The 23142-nt window shown below is 38.1% G+C and overlaps 1 protein-coding gene across 2 annotated transcripts in view; it reads right to left on the bottom strand.

The window, feature by feature from the left end:
* Positions 1-5257: 5257 nt before the first annotated feature.
* Positions 5258-23142, bottom strand: part of LOC106088560 (uncharacterized) — a 68359-nt gene continuing 50474 nt past the window's right edge. For both annotated transcript variants that reach the window (XM_013254138.2, XM_013254137.2), the window contains exons 3-6: positions 21252-21411; positions 10388-10409; positions 9756-10271; positions 5258-5968 (exon numbers count right to left, since the gene is read on the bottom strand). In XM_013254138.2, coding sequence (XP_013109592.2) covers positions 5788-5968; positions 9756-10271; positions 10388-10409; positions 21252-21411 — 879 coding nt within the window. In that variant the 3' untranslated portion in view covers positions 5258-5787. The remainder of the gene's footprint in view (positions 5969-9755; positions 10272-10387; positions 10410-21251; positions 21412-23142) is intronic.

Here is a 23142-nt window from a genome sequence, read left to right as displayed (position 1 = left end):
ATTTCCGAAATGATAAGACTTCGATCAACCTTCTTCTTCCAAGATTCCGATGTCTCCGTGAATCTCGTCGTATTATGTGGAAAATGCGTTTTCATCAAAAGCCTCAACATGTACTCCGTTGTCTCTGATCTCACTCCCATGTCGTCTACTTACGTTTCAGTTTGGACATGGGTTTTTGAGAGAAACTTTTTCATCTTGGTGGCGTCATTAACGTTATCGACCTGTTTGCAGAAAAGCTTCCAGGAGGCACGTTTTGCCACTATGGTGATCTTATTGTATTCTTTGAGCAATAAACTTCTGCCTTTTATGACGTGTTCTGTTGTAAAGTCTTAGACCTCTTTCCCATCTGATGAGAATCTCCCCTGTTATCCAGGGTTTTTATTGGACTGATTTGCTTTCCCGAAGAGGACAACTATCTTCGAAAGACCACACTATTGCAGTCGTAATCCTGTTGACATTGTCGTCAATGTCTTCTATGCTTGGACATAGAAGTCTTGCCCAAGCCTAGAGAGGTTGATAGAAACATATTTGAGGGCATATTTCCCTGGAGATCGCCTCTCTCGGAAACAGCATGTATATAGTAAGGCAAAGTTCATTGAAACAGCCCTTCACAACCTAGCCTACATTGAGGTTACTCTCTCCCTCAAAATATATACATACAATGGACGCCAATCATGAAAGAGTTGGAGTTTGTAGGCATCAATACTACCTTATGAAAATTTATTCATAACTTACTCACTAAAAGATGTATTACGGCAGGCTTGGAATCTGTAGATGGATAAGCAGTGGAACACCTCAAGGAGGTTTCACTTATTGTCCCTAGAGGTAAAAGTGGTCGCGATGCATATCATGTGGCTGTATCGTTTTAGGGAAGTTTCGTGATGCTATTAGAGATATACTTCTGAGATATACCCTTCGTACGAATCTCTCATGCGGCGGCTACGGACACCGTATTATCTTTGATACAATGCCCGATGTTCCTGGCAGTGTGCTTTTTGATAAAAAGTACAGTGCCAATATAAAAAACAGATTGGAACTTCGGTATCCCTGTTAATAGAAGTTTCATAGACTTCTATACGGATGGTTCCAAACTAGACGACCTGGTGGGCTTTGGGGTGAACTCTGAAGAACTTGTACTGGTCATATCGAGAAGGAGTAATTAAATAAGTGTTGAAATGACTAAGATCCAATGTCATAACGACGATTGGTATTAATATCTTCTCAGGCAGCCAGGCAGATATCAAATCGCTGGAGAACGTACTTCTGAATTCAAACGCTCAATGTAAACACTCCAAAATTATGTGGCCTAATCTAGACTTGAGAGGTCTACCGCTTTGCTATCGCTGGCTAGAACAAACGTCTCAGTCATTCAGTCCGTCACGAAAGGTCACTGTCTGGACGGAAAACATGCTGACTGACTGAAGGTTTGAAGTAACGACTTCTGCAGAAGCTGTGAGGACGTCGAGGAAGAAAAGACTATAGAATATCTGCTGTATGTGTGTTCCGCACTGGCTGTCAAAAGCTGTTGCCCTTTAGGTTCTTAACGCTTTGAGAACTTGGTTGGTTAAACGGCAGGAACTAGAAGGCATCTTCCTTCTCCTGTTCCTCTGGTATCACAATGGACGAAAATGTCTAGTGGAATCTGATGGCAGACTGCCACTTAAACCTTACCTAATTGACACACTTATTATAATTTAGGGCAATAGAAACAGGGGCTAGTATTGAGAGAAAGTAGGAAAAAATTAGTATCCCTATCGGTGTCATAACAGTTGACTTAGTATAGTACTATGCAGAATTGGTGGCGCACTTTTGCAGAATTGGTGAGGCAATTGACAGCGTGTGTAGGGCATGCGGGAAAAATGAAAAAGCTTTCGCGGCTAACAGACTCCGGCACTTACGAATTTGTGAGCAACAGTGAATTTTTGACATAGAGTCTTTGGTCCATATTGGGGCGAAGTGTAATTCGCACTCTCATTTTAACCTAACCTAGTGCAAAAGTTTGCAATGCTCCAAAGAAAAAATCGATTCAGAGCAATCTTTCAGTCAGTAGCCACAAACCAAACGGAGGTTTGTGGCTACTGTAAAGAAGGAAAGATGAGAAAGGTATATTCTATAGGGAGAAAAGAGATAAGTAAAGATATGAGCGTTAAAGATGTTCAGGGGTCAGAGCGAATGAAGTCCAAAAGTTTTTCCAACAAAGTAAACGTCAAACCAATGCCTTTGGTACAGGCACATTACCCCATTTTAAAGCGAGTTGTACAAAGGCCCCCGATATCCGAACTGAAAATAATCCATATCGGGCCATAATTAGAAATAGCCGCCATATAGACCGACCTATCGGTTTAAGGAAGCGTTTATCACCCGATTTTGTTGAAATTTAGAACAGTGACATCCTGTCGACATCCGCAACGAGTTTGGTCCAGATGGAACTATATTTAGATTTAGCTGCTATATAGACCGATCTTCCGATTAAGGGTCTTAAACCCATAAAACCCCATTTGTTGCCCGATTTCGCTGAAATTCGGAACAGTAGTTACACAAGGCCTCTTGTTGTCAGACCAGAAAATAGTCCAGATCGGACCATATTTTGATAAAGCTGTCTTACAGACCGATCTGCCGAATTAGGGTTTTAAGCCCATAAAAGTTCCATTTGCTCCCCGATTTTTTTAAAATTTGAAATAGTGAGTTGCACTAGGTCTCTCATTGTCCGAACTGAATATAGTACCTATTTCGCTGAAATTTAGAGCAGTGAGTTGGATTAGATTTCCCATTGTCCGAACCAAATTTGGTCCAGATAGAACCATACTTTGATATAAATTTGGAACATGGAGTTGCACTAGGCTACCCGATATGCGAACTTTGTATGGTCCATATCAGACCATATTTGGATATAGCTGCCATATGGAGCGATTTGCACAGCAATAAAAACCTCATTTATAACCTTGAAGTTTTGACCTGTGACCTAAACACACTTCTTGGTATCTGTACCGAATATGATCCAAATTGGCCCATACTTGGACACAAATATAGAAATAATAGGTTTATAATAAAATAGGATAGTAAATATATTCAAGGTGGTGGGTATCCATAGGTCGGCACAGCCAAACTTAATGCGTTTTTATTTGTTTTTTAAAATTTGGTTAGCAATTGCTTCCGGTATATGCTTAAGAAATAAAATGGAATAATCTGTTTATATGGGAGCAATATACACGGATTCAGACCATACTTTGCATGGGTGTTGGTGGTTGTAGGAAAATTCATAATGCAAAATTCCAGTCGAATCAAATAATAATTGCGGCCTCTAGACGCTTAGGAATTCAAATCGGGAGGTCATAGCCCTTTAGGTGCTCAAGAAGTACAATCGGGAGATTGGTTTATATGAGGGCTATAAACTGTTGCAGACCAATTGAGACTATACATAACAAAAATGTTGGAGGTTATAAAAGAGTCCGGTTTGCAAAATCTCAGCCAAATCGGATAAGAATTCTTCCTCTGGAGGCACAATAAATCAATTCACAAAATCAGTTTATATGTAAGCTTTATAAAGATATAGTCCGATATAGACGGCTGTCAAGAATACATATAATCGGAGTGAATTTAGCTTGATGTTGTAAACGTAATGGCAAAGTTAATACATAATTTCATAGAGCACGGTGTATAAAAGAAGAACATTTAAAAATAAATAGGCAATAATGGAGCGGAGCGGAAAATTTTTTGTCGGAGCGGAGTGGAAAAAGTTACTCGCTCCGGGTCCCTGTTCGAAAGGCTGATGAAGTGATACCAGTTATACTCCACCGTCCCCCTGTCTCTGGGGAAAGAAAATAATTTAAATTTGTGTGACAAATAACGCAGGTCCTCAGCGGAGTACCGGTGTTAGCATAGAATAATTGGTAGTTGATATGGTTCAGTCCCGAAACTTTGTTCCGGCTCCTGGATTAAGGCAATATGTATCTGGCTCCTGGATTAAGGCAATATGTATCTAGCCCTTGTTGATTTTCTCCATCAGAGCGTATTTAGCTTTCATGCTCCGGCGGAGGTTTATTTGGATGAACTCAATCATTGGTATTCCAGTAAATGGGCTTCTTGGGAGTGGGTGATGATATCATCTCATCTTTGCCTAACCTAGTCTTCCGACTCTTGAGAAAGTCGTTGATGGTTCCGACTTTGGGCCCCTGCTCGTTAGGCTGTGTTGAGTCTCACGCCCCTGCACTGCCGGATGTTTTAATATTAGGAGCCTAGTTTTCCCATTGTTGGGACAGTCGGTGATGGTCGCTGTTGTGCTTCCTTGTCCCTCCGACGTAAGAGGGCGGCTTCTTACCTTTTCAGCGACCGTCTTCCCCTTCCGTGATGGCTATGTCGTTCTTTTGGAAGTCGCAGTCTTCCATGAAGTCTCAGGGGCCATGGGACTGAGAATTAAATATGTGAATACTCCTCTGTCTCCTTCGCCTTGCCCGGATTGCTTACTCAGCCTTCTTGCCATCATCTCTCGATTCGGTTGAGATGACTGTTTCATTGTGACTGTCTATGTCGGAATCTGAATCGAAAACGCCACCTTTACTTAAAGGCTCGGACGAACTATGCATCCCTCTGGTTTATCCATCTCTTCATTAATTAGTCTGACGACTGGTTGTGCGCTTGAAGAATTACTCTCGATTACAGGAGGAGGGGCGGACAACACGCCATGGTCTTCACTGTTGGGCCTTTGGAGTCCATTTTGAGCCTACTCCTAAAAGGTTCAAAATTTTTCTTAATAGGTACCTATTCCGAGATACGGATATTTTTGTTCGAGGAGCGAAATGAAAACACGTCCATTCTACGGTTACTACTATCTCCAGACCTAACAAAAATAATGTTGCGCAGTTTAAATATTAATTTAAGAATTATAAAAAAAATAAAACTGTTTTCAAGGTTAGAATTAATTTGTTGTTCTTTTTATTTTTATTTTATTTTATATTATTTTTATATACAAAAGAGCACACACATATACACAGTCTTACATAGCTACGTTATCACATAATTTTTTTATACAAACAAAAGCTTTTCTTTATTTAAAATATATTAAGTTTATGAAAACAAATTTAAAATTATTAATGAATCTTTCAGACATGAATGTTCAAGGTAGACAGATAAGTGTCTACCTTAAAATCAAAAATTTGTATAATTTTTTTAAGTATTGAAGAACACCTACTAACTTATGATTTAAACGAATATTTTCAATAATTGACAATCTGAAGATCTGAGTATAAGTTGCAAGCGGTTACTTTTGAATTTTTATTTAAAAATCAATGATAACAATAATTGACTACAAACTACAGTTTTCCCTAACTTCAGGCGGTAGATTAAGAAAAACTTCTTTACTTTGCATTTAACTAAAGTCGTTTGGAAAATTCACACTATTCCTATTATTTTTGTAAAGTATATACGCACTTAATATAAAAAGTTATTAATTATGTAAAACATGAATGTCTTTTTTTGAAACAAACAAAAAAATATTTGGTATGTTGTGATAGTTGTTAAAAGTACGATTTTATTTTTGTGTGGGCATGTAAGAGTATAATGGGCATTGTGATGTTTCATTTCAATATTCCACCATGATGTCCTTAAGCACCATGATTTTGCAGGCTTTGAGTTGCTGGTCTAACACTAAAATCTAATGAGTAAAGCTTTGTTTTCAGGAGGACAATTTCGGAAGGGAAGGCGCAATAATAATAAATAATTTACACAAATAGTCAATGTTATGTCAAAAAAAGTACACATATCTATAAATTATGAACAACTGGTTATAGCCTATAGCAAACGTTCATTTATGTGAAAAATTCGATTATAATTTTCGATTAACGCTTTGGCTAGGGAATTCATGCGTCCTATATCGTAGGTTTTGTCCTCGTTCAAGGCGAATAATGAGGGACCCCAAACAATAGCTAAATTGGAAGCGTTCATGCGATTGGAGGCACTACAGGCTGCGACACTGTAAATGAAATAAAAAGCAAAATTATTTTTTTAACATTAACTAAAAATTATGAAAGTAAAATTTTGAAATAAAAATAAATTAGAAATTAAGTTTTGTTGTTGGTTGTCGTTACTCTCCTAAATTAGCCAAAATCAATCAATAAACTTATAAAGAGATTCGAATCGAACATCGTTAAGCGTCAAAGTGACACACTTTGGACAAAAAATAGTCAAGATGACATAAAATCGTCACTTCTGGCAGCTCTGCATGGTAACTCTCTAAGAGCTAAAAAACAAAGAAATAGTATCTGGATTGGTTATAACCTGTCTGAATAGCACTTGTAGAAAGGATTACAAATCACACATCCGTTTTTCAATACAGGCCTGGCGTGTGAGCTTGTCAATAAACACTTGGTCACATAAGAAACGTGAAAGTTCCTTTGACCACCGTTTTATAAAACTCAACAACGACTCCGAACGAATCAATGTGCAAATTGAATCAAACGTTATCTACTAACTAAAATAGCACCCAGATCAGTAAATGAATCCACGTCATCTAATTTAAAAGAACCTATGTAATAGTCACCCAGAACAGGTCTGGCCCTAACAAGAGATACCATCTTGCACTTCTTAAGATTTAGCGCCTTGCCTTTAACACTTCCCCAGTGTACCAGAGAGTGCTGATCACTCTACAAGCATAGTGGCCGATAAGAAAAATCGAAATTACAAAAAGTTTCACATCAACTGCAAAAATTTAAATCTTTGAAGACAGTATTCTGTCCAATGGAAGTTCATTTAAGAAACAGCAATGATGGCCCCAAGAACAAGCAGCTATATCCTTGGAAAGAATATCGGTAATGTAAACTCATTGTGTATGGCCTTGTAAATATGAAGCTAACCAATTTATAAAAACTGATGGGAACCCATCATGCCAAGTTTATACAGTAATAAATCGTGAATCACTGTATCAAAAGCCTTAGTAAAATCAGTGTTGAATACATCTATTTGAAGTCTGTCTGCAAAACCATCGTACACATGACACGCCAGTTCTAACAGTCGACCTCCGTCTAACAAATGCGTGTTAGTAGGGTGAAATTATTGGAGACAAAAAGGGATATCCTTCGAGAAAGCAGTAGTTCAATCAGTTTTGGTATTGCACATAATTTTGCAATAATCCTATAATTTTTAATAATACATCTGCTACCATTGCTATGTGTGGTGGCCATCGTAGCGCAGAGGTTGGCATGTCCCCCTATGACATTGAACGCCTGGGTTCGAATCCTGGCGAGAACAGAAAAATGTATAGTGCTGGTAATCATTTGCTGATGCTGGCGACATTTGTGAGGAACTATGCCATTTGAAAACAAGTAAAAATGCACTATGTTCGGCCGGGTCGAATCTTAGGAACCCATCACCATAGATTCTGCTTAAAATTTATACAAAATAAAGTTGACGGGCATAATTTTATTCTACATACCAAACTTCTGTCAAACTAGCAAAAATTAAAGCTTGAAGGAACCGAACAAGGATGATAAGTACATAGGAGCTATATCAGGTTCTAGACTGGTTTGGACCGTATTTGGCACAGTTGTTGGAAGTCGTAACAGAACATCGCATTCAAAATTTCGCATTTCGATCTCAGGAATGAGTGCATGAAATCGTTGAACGCCATCCGGTACGGAAGTCTTGGAGCTCTTCAATGATTTGAGGTTAGGTTAGATTTAAGTGACAGTTTGCCATCAGACAAACATAGACGTTTTCGTTCATTAAGATGCCACAGGAACAGGAGAAGGTAGATGGCTTATAGTTCATACCTTTGAACAGTCCAGATCGCTTTTAAATGGCAAACAACTTGTGAATGCTGACATTTTCCAAATCAGACAAGTTCTTAGAGAAATGAACTCCTTCTGAATGCTACTGCGAGACCCACCCATAGAAGGTGTTTTTTATTCATCTTTTTTCACTACGTACTCTCAGCTTCTGCATGTTTTCCGTTCAAACAGTGACCTATCATGACTGAGTCGTCTGTTCTAGCCAGCGACAGCAAAGCCGTGGACCTCTTTAAGTATGGACTAGGCTATATAAATTGTCCGACCAGACAGTGAACTGTCATGACGGGCACAGTGACTGAGTGACGACTGTTCTAGCCAGTGACAGCAAAATGACAGACCTCTTCAAGTCTAGATTGGGCCACTTCATTTTGGAGTGTTCACAGCCCGCACTTTGTGGCCATCTGTCATTCGTTGCCCTTTAGGTCTGACCCTAAAGACTTAGCTTATATGTCGCTAGAGGCATACTCACAGATTCAAGTTCCCCTGGAATGTGAAAGGTAGTTCCTAGTCTCGCAAGCTCATCTCCTCTACAATTTCCTGGGAACAATTGAATTTTGAACTATTTAGCTACCTCGTTGAGAGATCTGCGACAGTCGAACGCGGTTCTTGAATTCAGAAAAATGTGCCCCAGAGTGTTAATGGCTGCCTGGCTGTCTGAGAAGATATTCATGCCAATCGTCGTTATGACATTAAGATATCCGCATTATACGCACTACCACATCAAAAGCCCCCGATTTAAAAAAAAAACTTGAAAATGAAAAATTCGGCAGAGCCCGGCTGGGATTCGAACTTAGGCACACGGAGCAATAGCGAGAGCCGTTGCCGTTGTCTGGCGTTCGAAGCCTTCAATGGAACTTCCAACAGATGCACAGATTCATATGCATACCATGGAAGTAGTGTAATTCTTGCAGACAAAAAATCTGTCATTGGGAAAAGTACAGTTTATAGAGAGGGTTATCGAGCGTGGTTAATGTGGTATTTGTATCATAGAGGCAATTTCGCAATAAATACGATACAAATGCAACATACCAACGTACGGCCCTGGAAGTCATCACATCTAGATTTGGTTAGGTTTAAGTGGAAGTCTGCCATTGGATCCACTTAGATGTTTTTGTCCATTGTGATACCACAGGAACAGAAGAAGGAAGATGCATTCTAGTTCCTTTCGTTGAACCATCCAGATCGCTTTAAAAAGCCCAACAAATTTCGAACATTCACATCCACTAAATCAGACAGGTTCTCATTTGTTTGAGTGTAACCAAAGTGTAACTCTTTCTGACTGCTAGTACGGGACACACCCACAGAAGGTGTTCTATAGTCTCTTCTTCTTCGATGTCCTCACAGCTTCTGCAAAAGTCGTTGCTTGCAACCTTCAGTATGTTTTCCGATTAGACAGTGACGGACACAATGACTGAGACGTCTGTTCTAGCCAATGACAGTAAAGCGGTAGACCTCTTCAAGTCTAGATTAGGCCACAGAATTTGGAGTGCTCACACGTCCCTCTTTGTGACAATAATATGGTTAAAAAGTTTTCTAACCAAAGACGAAAATTTTTCAGATTCAATGAAAAAAATTACTGAATCCATTAACTTTTTAATTGAAAATTACCTACATTTCAATCACGATTATAATTGGAAGAACGTCTGGATTTAAATAAAAGATGATTGATTCAATTAATTTTTTAATTGAAAACATTTATATTTTCAATTAAATGTTTAATTGAAAAAATTATGCTGAGATTTTTTTCTGTGTATCATTGGGCTTAAAACTTGAATCGGACTGCATTCATTGATAAGTGAGAAGTTTGCGCCTGTTCCTTAATGGAATATTCATTGGCAAATTTGCATTTGCCATGACGTAGTTAGTATATCCTTAGGATTTAACAGATGAGAACGAAAACAATTTCTTTAAGAACATTTAAAAATTTAAGTTTGCCCGTGCCTGTTTAATTATTTTTGCAAAAATTTTACTTACTTCGTTAAATGTTTCATTAGAAATGCCAGCGTGGATCTATTCGGTTCTGGCATATCATTTATCGCTATTCGAAAAGTATCGATGCCGTCTTGCATTTTCAGCAAATCTCTGGCCAGACGAGTGTACGTCTCTTGCGGTATCAGCGGTTGGGGTAGTTCACGGAAGAATAGTTTCAGCAGACTGGTTATTGTGTGAATATCATCGGCGGTTATTAGTTTCGGATCGTAGATATAGGATTTGGTTAGTTTTTGTTTTAGTTCATCTATGGAGAATTTATTGCCGCACGCTCGGTAAAGACCATCCTGGACAATGCGATCCTTGCGTTCGATGTATTCGATGGAGTCGGCCACAAATCGTGGTACATTTGTGGTACGGTTCAGTTCCAGCTGATCGAGTGGGGCACCGAAAATGGGATGCTTCGGTTTGAGGCCATCTTCCAAATAGAGACTTGTCGTTTGGGAATTGCGTAGGGCCTTATAGGTTTTCTTTTCACTTTTCGGGGAACTTCTGGTATTGCTAAAAGAAATAAGAAAATGGTTAGACACACATGATACTGAAAATGATATGCCAGGTTGATACGATATGGATTTTAATGCCAACTTGTGCTGAAATCCGTTCCATCATTAACTTACAGATTTAAGATTCCTCGTTGCACTGAAAGTATAAAAAGAAAGTGGATGGGAAATTTATAGCACAATAAAAAGTACAAGGGTAAATGTATAAAAATATTTTGAAAATGTTTAAATAACGACTTGCCACATTGCCTAGCCTAGCTTTGCCATGATGTTTAATACTCGGACCATATTTCGATATAGCTGCTATTGGTTCACTGGATTATGGCGAAAGGTAGTTTACATATATACCCGAGGTGGTGGGTATTCACGGCCTGGCCGAACATAATGGCTTTTTACTTGTTGTTATTCAATTCTTTCGCAAATTCATCGAAATCAGTTCATTTTCTTAGGAAGAACTATTGGTCTTGAAGAATTGGCGAAAGAATCGAGTGACAAAAAGTTAGAGATTTTGGCAGTAGGAATTCCAATATCTGTACAGAGTTTGATCTGAATCTCTCTATCAGCTGATATATGTAGCTCCCATATAAACCAGAATTCCAATTTGACTTTTTGAGCACCTAGAGGTCTTTGTATAGTCCAATTACACTGAAATTTGGTATGTGTGATGACTTCAAACATATGGACTGATTTGTTCCATTTACAATCTAATCCACATCAGCAAGAAGTGCTTGTGGAATATTTCGGGCGGCATGGTTTCGAATATTGCTATATAGACTCAAAATGGAATAACTACCAAGAATATATGCATATTTTTCTTTGACCTTAAAACCACGTTTTCTAGGTGTTACAAACAAAGGGATGCAAAAGGAGGGTACAACTTATAGGGTATGTCAATTTTGACAGTTGTGAAAATCGAAGTCCACTACTAATTCTAAGAAGTTTCCTCAAAGAAATCATTAGAATCGAGCTTCGGTACATAATTTAAGTAAGGCCGGCTGAATACCTATACGATTATGAGCTGGAATGCTTTTGCAATTTCAACTCTTCGGGCAGACGGAAAGACGGACATGGCTAGATCGATATTATTTAATGTATTACAAACGGTATAATGAAATAAGTATGCTCCCAATCATATGGCGGTAGGTTTAAAAGCTTTGCAACGACATTCAACGACAAAGCATTCATTTGCAAGATGACGATACATTCCATGTTGACAACAAAACCTCGGAAAAGTCCCTCCCCAAAATGTTTCCAAATTTCCGTGAAAATTTTAGAGGCTTGGAATGAATGAAGTAAAAAAAGCATTAGTCACACACATGTACCCCACCCTTAAAATTATTAAACGTACTCATATTTTTATCCACGTAGATGCTCATTGCGCTTTCGTATTTTTTTTTTTTTTGCAGAGAAAATAATTGTTTCAAAAATATTTCGTTTATATTTCGTCTTGGTATTTAAAATGTTCGTTTCGCTTCGTTTGGTGATTATCTCTTTTAAATAAATATGGATTAAAAAAAAACTTTCAATTTCGTTTTGTTCGTCAAATAGAAATGTCGGAAAAACGGAAGAATTCTTTAAAACGATTCCATTTATTAGCGATTTAAAATCGTAACTAAATGATTAAACTCAAATGGTAGTGGTCGTTGCCTGCATCGAATGCCTTTGAAAATCAGCACCTCCCATCATCATCATCATGATGGTGATTAACATGATGATTGCCATTTTATTGGTGTTTCCACAGTGTGTGATGATTAAAGTAAGCGTCACCAGCACCATCATTAATTTTTGAGTTTTTTCGATGCAGAGCTACGCACGTCGTTGCTATTTTTATTTTTATTTAATAATTTTTTCATATACTATTTATTAAATATGGAAAAAAAAGAGTGAGAATTACAACAAAAACATCGCTTATTTGTGAAGCTTACTTGGCGGTGTGTGCTTGCCGGGTGAGTCATGACTGAGATTTTTTCTTACGCTTTTTGTGTTGTTTTTTGTATTATGTAGATTTGCACTCTATGCTATGCACATATATCAGACGAACCCATCAACCTGAATTCTATTAAAAATTTTATACAAACTTAACTGATGTGTACTTTACGTACAAAATTACTGCCAAATCGCCAAAAATTTAGGCTATTTGAAGAAATAGAAGAAAAATCGTAGGATCGGTTTATATCGGAGCTATATCAGATTGTAGACCGATCTGTACCATGCTTGCCACTGATATTGGCATAGGAGAACACTACGCGCAAAATTTCAAGCAATGCAAATTTCGCCATGAACATTCCACTAAGGAACAGGGGCAAATTTCTCACATATCAATGAGTGCAGTCCGATTCAAGTTTAAGCTCAATGATAAGGGGTCTCCTTTTTATAGCCGAGTCCGAACGGCTTGCGGCAGTGCGACACCTCTTTGGACAAAAGATTTACACGGCAAAGTACATCACAAATGTTGCCAGCATTAAGAGGGGAAACCACCGTTGAAAATTTTTTCTGATGGTCTCGCCAGGATTCGAACCCAGGCGTTCAGCGTCATAGGCGGACATGCTAACCTCTGCGCTACGGTGGCCTCCAACCTATTTGGTTGAAAATTTCAACCAAATAGGAAAACAATTGCGGCTTGCAGGCGCTCAAGAGACCGGTTTATATGGGAGCTATATCGGGTAATACACGAATTTGGAGCAAAGATACAACAACAATAATTGAATCAAAAACAAATACAAGATTAAGTTCGACCGGGCCGAATCTTATATACGCTCCACCATGGATCGCATTTGTCAAGGCATCTTGTTATATGTAAAACAAGTCCTTTGCGCGGTATCTTTTTATACGTAAACGGAGGATAATGATAAGAGTTGCGTCCTATATGGTTAGAAGTAAAATCAGGAGATGGGTTATGGGTGCTATACCAAATTATGAACCATACTTCGCACAGTTGTTGAAAGGCATAACAACACACCTCGTACAAGATTTAGCCAAAAAAGAATAGCGCCGTCTAGAGTTTCAAGAAGTCAAGATACGAGATCGGTTTATATGGCAGCTTTATCAGGCTATAAATGGATTTTAACCATACTTAGCACAGTTGTTGGAAGTCATAGCAAAACACCGCATAAAAAATTTCAGCAAAAGAGGATAAGAATTGCGCCGTCTAGAGGCTCAAGAGGTCAAGGTCCAAAATCGGTTTATATAACAGATATATCAAAACATGGACCGATATGGCTTATTTACAATCCCAAACCGACCTACACTATTAGGAAGTATTTGTACAAAATTTCAAGATTTCGTCCGAAAGTTAGCTTTTCACAAACAGACAGACAAGACGATGAAGAATATATATACTTAATAGGGTCTTAGATCAATATTTCGAGGTGTTACAAACGGAATAGCGAAGTTAGTATACCCCCATCCTATGGTGGAGGGTATTAAAACAAAACAATAAGTATTTTCCTTTTCCTGTAAAGAAAAAACGTGCTAAGTTCGGCCGAACCGATTCTTATATATCCTGCACCATTAGTCGCATTTGTCAAGTTCTTTCATGTAAACGTAAGGATGATACAACAGGTTCAGAGAACATGTTGTCTTGGCACTGTAGCCTATTCTAGATATCCGACCCATAGATATACAGATTAAGTGCGAGGCAGCCACTCCGTCTTTGAGACTTAAAGCGATGGGAGAATGGATTGAGGTTAGTAGCAGCTTATACCATCGCGGTATTATCGAGGCGAAGATAGGAAACCTAGAAGGAATGGAAAAGTTTCCGATTGGATATCTGAGACGATACTTGAGTTCTAGTGTGCGGCACTGCTGCCAGAGGCATAGTCTTGGATTGACGGAACCCTAGTATTCCCATCTGGAAGTTTATGTTACACGGTTGGTTCAAAGCTAGAAGACAGAGTGTGCCTGGGGGTCAACATTGAGAACCCAGGGACTGAAGTCTGTTGATTTGGCGGATTTGCATACTGTGGAACAGCTATACAGTCGGTAGGACTGCGAAAATCATATGTGATGATCCGGATCGTGAGAGGACGAGTCTATTACTGAAAGGAAGTAAGAATAGCTTTTGGTATCATAACGGAACACATAGGACTACGAGCTCACATATATAAAATTGGTGCGGCAAGTGATAGCATATGTAGGGCATGTAGGGAAGAATGCGTGATGTTGGAGCATTTCCTGTCATTGTCCGGCTTTCGCGGCTAACAGATACCGGCACTTAGGTTGGGACACAATGCCAGACATGATCCAACTTAGGGGCGTGGTATGGAAAACATTTAAGGATTTTGTAAGTAGCACGAAATTCCTAACTTAGATTTTCTTTTTAGAGGTTAGTTTTTTAGTATTTAGTATTATTTCGCCGATTATACTAAAAAATCGGCTTGTCGGCGCACAACAAGCCGATTACTAGTTTAAGTGTATGTCCATGTGGCATGGGGCGGATTAATATCCGCACCCTCTTTTCAACCTAACCTAACCTTAGAAGGAGATTAACGCCTTCTCTGAGGATGGCACGATCCGCATCGTTCGGGTGACGGGCCACAGCGGCGTAAGAGGGAAAGAAAGAGCAAACGATTTGGCAGTGAAGGCCAGAGGCCTTCCAATAAACTTGGTTAACGCGAACCCTTTCGAGGCGACTCTGCCTGAGTTAATGACATGTAGGACGACGAAAATCCTATGGTGAGATCCGGATCGTGAGAAAACTGAAAGGAAGTAAGCAGAAGGCCAGTATAGCTTCAACGTCGCACTATATGCAAAAACTTTCATCAACATCGAACCAAATTTAGGTAAAGTTCCCATGTAAATCTTTTATGTTTTTCGACTTTTAAGGCTGTAGTGGCCACAATTTTCGTACAATCGTAAGAAAATCGTACAAGGTTCTATTCGATATTTCAATAGGTATGCAAAATTAAAGTCGGACTAGATTTGGATATAAGTGCTATACATCAAAAGTATAACGTAAACTCGGTGATGTATGGTATTATATAATCAGCTCCGCCCGACTTTTGCCTGTCCTTACTGGTTTTCACATGGCATAGGACCTCACAAATGTTACCAGCATTAGGAGGGAATAACTACCGTTGAACATTTATTCTGATGCCCTTGCTGCAGTCAGTTAGCCGCGAGAGCTGGTAAATGTTGCAACCAGGGATGCCTACTTAGAGTTTTTCAACTAGATTTAATGCTGTTTAGGTCACCAAAACCCGAAAGAGTACCATCTAGTACCAAACGCTCTAAGTGGACGATTTTTGCATTTCCTTTTTACCCTTTGAGGTTTTTACTGTCGCTTTTTGTCGCGGGAAGCTTTATATAATGCTTCCCTTGAAAAAAATGTATACTTGACATTTCATTTTACATAAATTTTTCCACAAACATTCCATTAAGAAATAGGAGATACTTCTCTCATATCAACTAGTGCAGTCCCCAATGATCAGGATCCGAACGTTTAACCTCTTCGTAGAAATGTCTTTAATGGGTTGATACATCACTAATGAGAGGAAAACCATTACTGAATGAAGAGAAAACTACTGCTGAATGAAGGGAAAACCACAACTGAACATTTTTTCGGAGGTTCTACCCGGGATTTGAACTAGGTTAACGAAATCAATAGCTGGACGATCAAAATATTCGTTACACTCGGTGTGATCTTCTTTGATTTTTAACTTATTCATAGAACAATTCCAATGCTAAACCACGATTTTTAGTTAAACTACATACCTATTTGCAAAATTTTCAAAAAATCGAAGTTAGTGCTTTTTGTTTTGTCCATTTACCCAAAGTTTTACTCTTTTTTACAATTTTGGTTATGCTTTTTGAATGTAAATTGTTGACATCCCCACTGCCCGCATGCTGTGACTTGCTTCACCTATTCTTCATAAGCCCGTAGTCCTATGTGACGCCTTATGATACCGAAATTCATACTTCTTTCTCTCAGTTATAGCCTCGTGTTCTCACGGTACCCACATACGTATCGTCAGAAGACTAACTAACTCGTCTAAGTGAGAGTTGCAGACAACTCTTGAATAAGGTAAAAACCTCAGGTTAGTCACAATTTTAGCCTCCCCATGCGCTATAGCAGGACACAGTTCAAAATTCATACAATGTTAGGAAACACTGGAAATACTCTTGGATACACATTTTCCGAAAAAATCTAGCACTAGAAGAGTTTGTCGCTGATACACATAACTGGCAGATTGTAGAAAAAACTATGATCAAGTCAAGAAATATCTGGTTATTCGAGAAAACAAATTTATGAACAAAAAAAGTTTCACACATCTTGGATTACTTGTTGCAGATTTTAGGAAGATGCAATAAGAGTTGCTGATGCACATTCGAAAATGATTTTGCCTATGAAATTGGAATGCTTTTAAGGCGACTCATAATCTTTCGATTAACCAAAGGAAAGTTTATGAGTCGCCTTAGCCAAAGCCCTGAATAATTGCGCGTAGAGCATTTTCTGCGTCGATCGTGCGTTGATCACATTTTAAAATCAACTTCTCATTGATGATTCGTCTGCTTAGAAGAAAAGCGAAACTTTAATCAGTTCTGTTTTGGTTTAATGCCCCCCCACGCATTGTTTACATCGTTTTTGCTTTTTTTTTGTTAAATGACTCTCACATTCAGTGTGACTGACAATGGTTTAAAATTCGCCTAATGAATGGGCTGAAATCGCAAATGATACCCATAAATATGGCAAAGGAGCGTGGATTTCTAGCGAATCGATGAAATGAATAGCGACAATGAGAGTGCCAATTGTCATTAATCGTTGCCAATTATTGCCAGGTTGTTGTTGCTGTTGCTATTGACTGCCATATCTGCATTTGAATTCATGATTTATGCATAATGAAATTAAATTGCGTCGCTATTTTGTTTTTTTTTTTTGCTTTTTCTAAGTCAGTCATTCATTGTGGCTCATGGAAAGGGAAATTTCAAAAAAGAGCTTTTAAATGTTATTTATGCGCTATTATGGGGAAAATGTTTTATGACATTTTCTCGCATGACAGCATTTTGTCTTTACGATGTGAAGTGCCATATAATTTATGTCAAACTACATTAAGCTGATGTTGATATCCACAAGCATTCGGATAAGGCATTACAATGTCTTGTGGCTGCGTTAAGACAAATAACAGCAAAAAGAGTTTAATTTAGAAAATATGGTTGATAATGACAATGAAACGCAATGACGACTAATATTTTTGTAGAGAGGGTGAGACAATTGCCGCCAATCACTTTATCATAATTTTTTATTAAATAGCAAAACTGGTAATTTTAACGACTATTTTTATAACCACTACCAGGGAATAGGGGATATTCTAAACTAGGCTTTCAGTTTGCAAGAGTTCGAAATAACAATCAGTTACCCTTTTAAATGAAGGGTAGCGGCGGACTTGACAGCTAGAAATGACGGCTACATGATATTATTACAAACCACCAAAAGCATTTGCTTCTGAATTTATTCAAAAATAAGAAAGTTTTTCATGATGGTGTGATTGCGTTATATTCGGTTGGAAAATTACATGGACTATTTTCGGCGAACTCAAGAACCTCAAAATGAACTGTTTATGTATCGCACAATAAATCGCTTTGATGATACTGGTAGCGTTGCAAAACGCCACGGTTGTGGTCCGAATAATTGCAGCAACTCCTAAAATGTTTCGGCGAGTGAAGGCCCAAAATCCATGCCGTAGTGGCAAACAAATGGCTTAAAATCTGAAAATCTCCCGTGAGAGGCTTCGACATATATATTGTAAAACGAGTTCAAGGCCTTATAAGTCCCAAAGGCGCACGATCTTACACTGAAGCAAAAAAAGTTAGACTCGGAGCAGCAAAAGCGTTGCTGTTCTTGACGAGAAAAATTTCCCAATTGAGCAATTTGTAAACTCCTGAAACGATCGTCTTTACTTACGTACGATATTTTGAGCCCATAAACGGCCACCCGAAGTAATTTTCCATCTCAAATGATACAACGGGTAGTTTTGACCACTGATGGCGGTTCACTAATTCTTTTCATATTCTACATATTATTGAATCTCGAATTCGAACGAATTGATACTTCTGTTTGGTGGCATAGTACCTCACAAATGAAGCCAGCATTAGGAGGAAATAACCACCGCTGAAAAATTGTTTTCTGATGTTCTCGCCAGGATTCGAATCCATTCGTTCAGCGACATAGGTGGACATGCTAACCTCTGCGCTACGATGGCCTCACCTTTGATGTGAAAATTTCTTCCGAAAAAGGTGTCGCACTGCGCCACGCCGTTCCGACCCCTTATCATTGAGCTTAAAATTTGAATCGGACAGCACTCAGGGATATGTGAGAAGTTTGCCCTAGGTTTATTAGTGGAATGGAAACTGACCTATACCAATGGGAAGTATTCATGGAAAATTTCAAGCGCCTAGCTTTATTGCTTCCAAAGTTATCGTGCTTTCTACAAATGGAAAGACATGCATACAAACAAATTTTATTCAAAACAGCAAAAATGTTTGCTAACACAACAGTTTTTGTCTGCTGAAAATAGGAAAGCAGATATTACTGCTGTTTCAGCAAACATAGGGCTGCTGTATTAGTAAACATTTCGGTCAGCTAGATCCGCAAATAAAATCTGCAGTTTTAAGTACAAAAATCTGCTGAAAAAAAGTTATGGTCTTTTTATACCCACCACCATAGAATAGGGGTATACTAATCTAGTCATTCCGTTTGTAACATCTCAAGATGTTGATCTAGGACCCCATAAAGTATATATATTCATCATCGTGTCGACATTCTGAGTCGATGTAGCCATGTCCATACGTCCGTCCGTCTTTCGAAATCATGATAGCGGTCGAACGCGTAAAGCTAGCCGTTTGAAAATTTGCTCAAATACTTAATATTGACGTAGGTAGGTTGGGAATTACAAATGGGTCATGTCGGTTCAGATTTAGATATAGCTCCAATATAAAACGAACTCCCGATTTGACTTCTTGAGCCCCTGCAAGCCTCAATTTTCATTTGGTTGAAATTTTGCACATACTGTTCTGTTATGACTTTCAACAACTGTGCCAAGTACAGTTTAAATCGGTATATAACCTGATATAGCTTCCATATAAGCCGATTTCCCTTTTTGAATTATTGAACCCCTGGAAGCCACATTTCGAAATTTGGCTGAGCTTGCTGGCATTTTTTGTTATTGCTCTACTAATGGCTACATGACTGGCATGGCCTTTTGTATCTAAATTTAAATTAAAAAAATATTATGGAAAGTATACATTCAGTGGTGATAAAAGGGTGATTTTTTAACGGCTATAGGAAAGTTATTCAAAAACAAGAAAAATGCATGAAACCTTAATTTTGTCTCGATAGTACGGTCCATATAGAATGTTTGAAGGTTATTTCATGCAAATATTGACCATGACTGCGCTTCAAATGGTCCATTCACTTAGTCCAATTTTGGCATAGCCTTTCCAACATTTCGCCCGGTATCTCACGAATAAATGCTTTAATGTTGTCTTTCAATGCGTCAGTTGAAGCTGGCTTGTCCGTATAGACATGAGCTTTAACTTAGCCCCATATAAAATAGTCTAAAGGGTGTTAAATCGCACGATCTAGGCGGCTAATTGATCGGTCCACAAAAAATAGTCTAAAGACGTTAAATCGCATGATCTAGGCGGTCAATTGACCGGTCCGAAACGTGAAATAAAATGTTCACCAAACTTGCGTCTCAATAAGTCCATGGTTACGCGTGCTGTGTGGCATGGCAACGTCTTGTTGAAACCACATTTCATCCAATTCAAGCTCTTGAATTTTGGGCAAATAAAGGTTGAATATCATCTCATGGTAGCGCTCACCGTTCAGAGTTACATTACGATTTGCATCATGTATGAAGAAGTACGGTCCAATGATGCCTCCAGCCCATAAACCGCACCAAATTGTGTATTTTTCTGGATGCATTGGTAGCTCTTGCAATGCTTCTGGTTGATCTTCACTCCAAAATCGACAGTTCTGATTATTCACGTACCCATTGAGCCAAAAATGAGCTTCGTCCATAAAATTGAAGAAGCGCGCGATGAACTTTCTAAACAGATAACGCATTTTGATAAAAAAAAAAATCAAAAATTTGCAAGCGTTGTTCCTTTGTAAGACGATTTATGGTTAAATTATAGACCAAACTGAAAATGTTTGACAGTGAAACAAAACACAAAAGGCGCGTGAGCTATTTAAACCAGCGTTCCCAAAAATATAATAGCTAAAAAATCACCCTTTATAAACATCCACTGAAACACACGTTTATATTTGGGTTTTATTTTTTCTTCTAACATCCGCTTCATAATTAAGCAGCAGTCTTTTCAGCAAACAACAGACTTTATAGCAATAAGCCTGCTGCTCTGAAATTGCAGAACTACTGCTGTAATAGCAGAAAACTACTGCAATAGCAGCAAAATTAACTACTAGTATTCAGCATACAGTGTTTGGTATTTTCAGCAAACTTTTTCCTATGAGTGTGACTAAATCGCCTTGGAAGGTCAATCAAGAATATATATACGGTCTCCGATTAGTAGTTCGATGTGTTACAAACGGAATGACGAAATAAGTATACCCCCACCCATATGGTGAAGGGTATAAGCATTAAATATATATTTACTCATAGAAAAAAGTTTGCTGAAAGCAGCAAACACTGTCCGCTGAATAATGTTAGAATAAAAAATAAGATACAAATGTAAGTGTGTGTCTAAATGAATGTTTATAAACTCCACTGGATGTGTGATCTGTCTGTCAGTATTGTCTGCTTTCCCATTTTCAGCAGACAAAAACTGCTGTTTAGTAAACATTTTTGCTGTTTTGAATAACAAATTTGGTTGAGTATGATCTCGTGCTAGAATATTGTTCGAAAACTCAGGAAGAGTTTCAATTTTTTTTTAGCGCAAAAGTATTTTTGCGGATTTGATATTGGCAATTTTTAAAAATCTAGTTGAAGATTTTTTTTGTAAATAAAAATTAATTTTTACTTACATCGACTACGCATCCGTTCGGTTATAGTCTTTTTCTCATCGTCCAGAGGTAAATCCAAAATATTATCTGTCGATCGGCTCTTAAAACGTTGAGTAAATTGTTGGGGTTCTTCATTCTCCTTGATCTTATTTGCTTGGCTGATTTCTGATTTTGAAACAATCTAAAAAAAAGTAAAGAAGAGCAACGTCAATTTTTTTTTAAATGAAAGCAAACAAATTTTTTAAATCTTATCTAGGTATTTGTTTTAAAATTCTGTAGAATACTTTTTCGAACATTTTCCATTTAATTGACGCTTTGCAATTTGTCGGCTGTTGTTGATAACAAAATTTAATTTTATTATTTTTTATAATGTCCAAATGAAATTGCATTTCACTGCAAGAGATATCCATTAATAAGTAAATTCAATGTAAACAAGTCCTCCGCCCTATCTTATCCTACTTATCCTTCCCCCATTTAGGGAATTATTGATGATTAATAGTTATGTTCGTGCAAAATTTCACTCAATAATGTTTGGAGCAATAAATGCAATGAGTAAATTGAGTCGACTCACTCTATTGACGAGACGCCAAGAAAAAGTGCTAGCCCATTTCCACTGGGTGGCCACTCCTTTTGCCCATTAAAATTCGTTGGTGCAGTCAGACCACGTATCTTTGAGTGAAGCATTTTGAAATCAAAAGCCACACCAAATAAAGGTTTGTATACAATGTTGTTTATTTTTATTTTAATTTATCGGTTGTTTTACTTTAAATGGCTGTCCGATAAGACTCTACACCGATGGCTAACATAACTGTCATTCGTTGACGAGGGTTGGATGTGAAAATATTTGTATTATAATTACTTTAGTTAAAGAAATAGTTAAAAAAAAAAACAAGTAAAAGCGTTCTAAGTTTGGCCGCGCCGAATCTTATATACTCTCCAACATGCATCAAATTTGTCGAGTTCTTTTCCCGGTATCTCTGTTGTGCCGTTTCAGGCTATAGACCGATTCAGACACGTATGTTGAAGGTCATGAGAGAAACTGTTGTACAAAATTTCAGCCAAATCGGATAATAATTGCGCCCTCTAGAGGCGCAAGAAGTCAAGATCCCATATCGGTTTATTTGACAGCTATATCACCGATTTGGACCATACTTAGTACAGTTGTTGGAAGTCATAACAAAACATGCCAAGCCAAATTACAGTCAAATCGGATAGGAATTGCGCTCACTAGAGGCTCAAGAAGTAAAATAGGGAGATTGGTTTATATGGGAGCTGTATCAGGTTATAGACCAATTCGGACCGCATTTGACACGTACGTTGGAGGTTATGGGGGAAGCCGTTGTTCAAAATTTCAGCCAAATTTGATAATAATTACGCCTTCTGGAGGCTCAAGAAGTCAAGATCCCAGATCGGTTTATATGACAGCTAAATCAGGTTATGGACCGATTTGGACAAATGTTGGAAGTGATACCAAAATACCACGTGCAAAATTACAGCCAAATCGGATAAGAATTGCGCCTTCTACAAGCTCAAGAAGTCAAGACCCAAGATTGGCCCGACATCGGTAAGGTCTGACGCCTCAGTATACAACACACTGCTACAACAACAACCTACATCGGTAAGAAGTATCGTTGCTAAAATTTCAAGCGGATATCTTTTTTCGTTGGAACGCTATCGTGTCAAGACGATCAAGAATATATATACTTTATAGTGTTTCAGATCAATATTTCTAGGTGTAAAAAACGGAATGACTTCATAAGAACTATATACGCCTGATTCTGCGCCAATACTATGTTAAAGCATCGGGTTAGAAAAACAAAAATACTGTAGATAAATAAAAACACAGAACATATCTTGCTAAATTTTGTAAAGATGGGACCAAAATTATGGGTACTACAGCCTAAAAAGGCCA

Source organism: Stomoxys calcitrans, chromosome 4, assembly GCF_963082655.1.
Source record: "Stomoxys calcitrans chromosome 4, idStoCalc2.1, whole genome shotgun sequence".
NCBI lineage: Eukaryota > Metazoa > Arthropoda > Insecta > Diptera > Muscidae > Stomoxys > Stomoxys calcitrans.
This window is presented reverse-complemented; position numbering and strand designations above follow the sequence as displayed.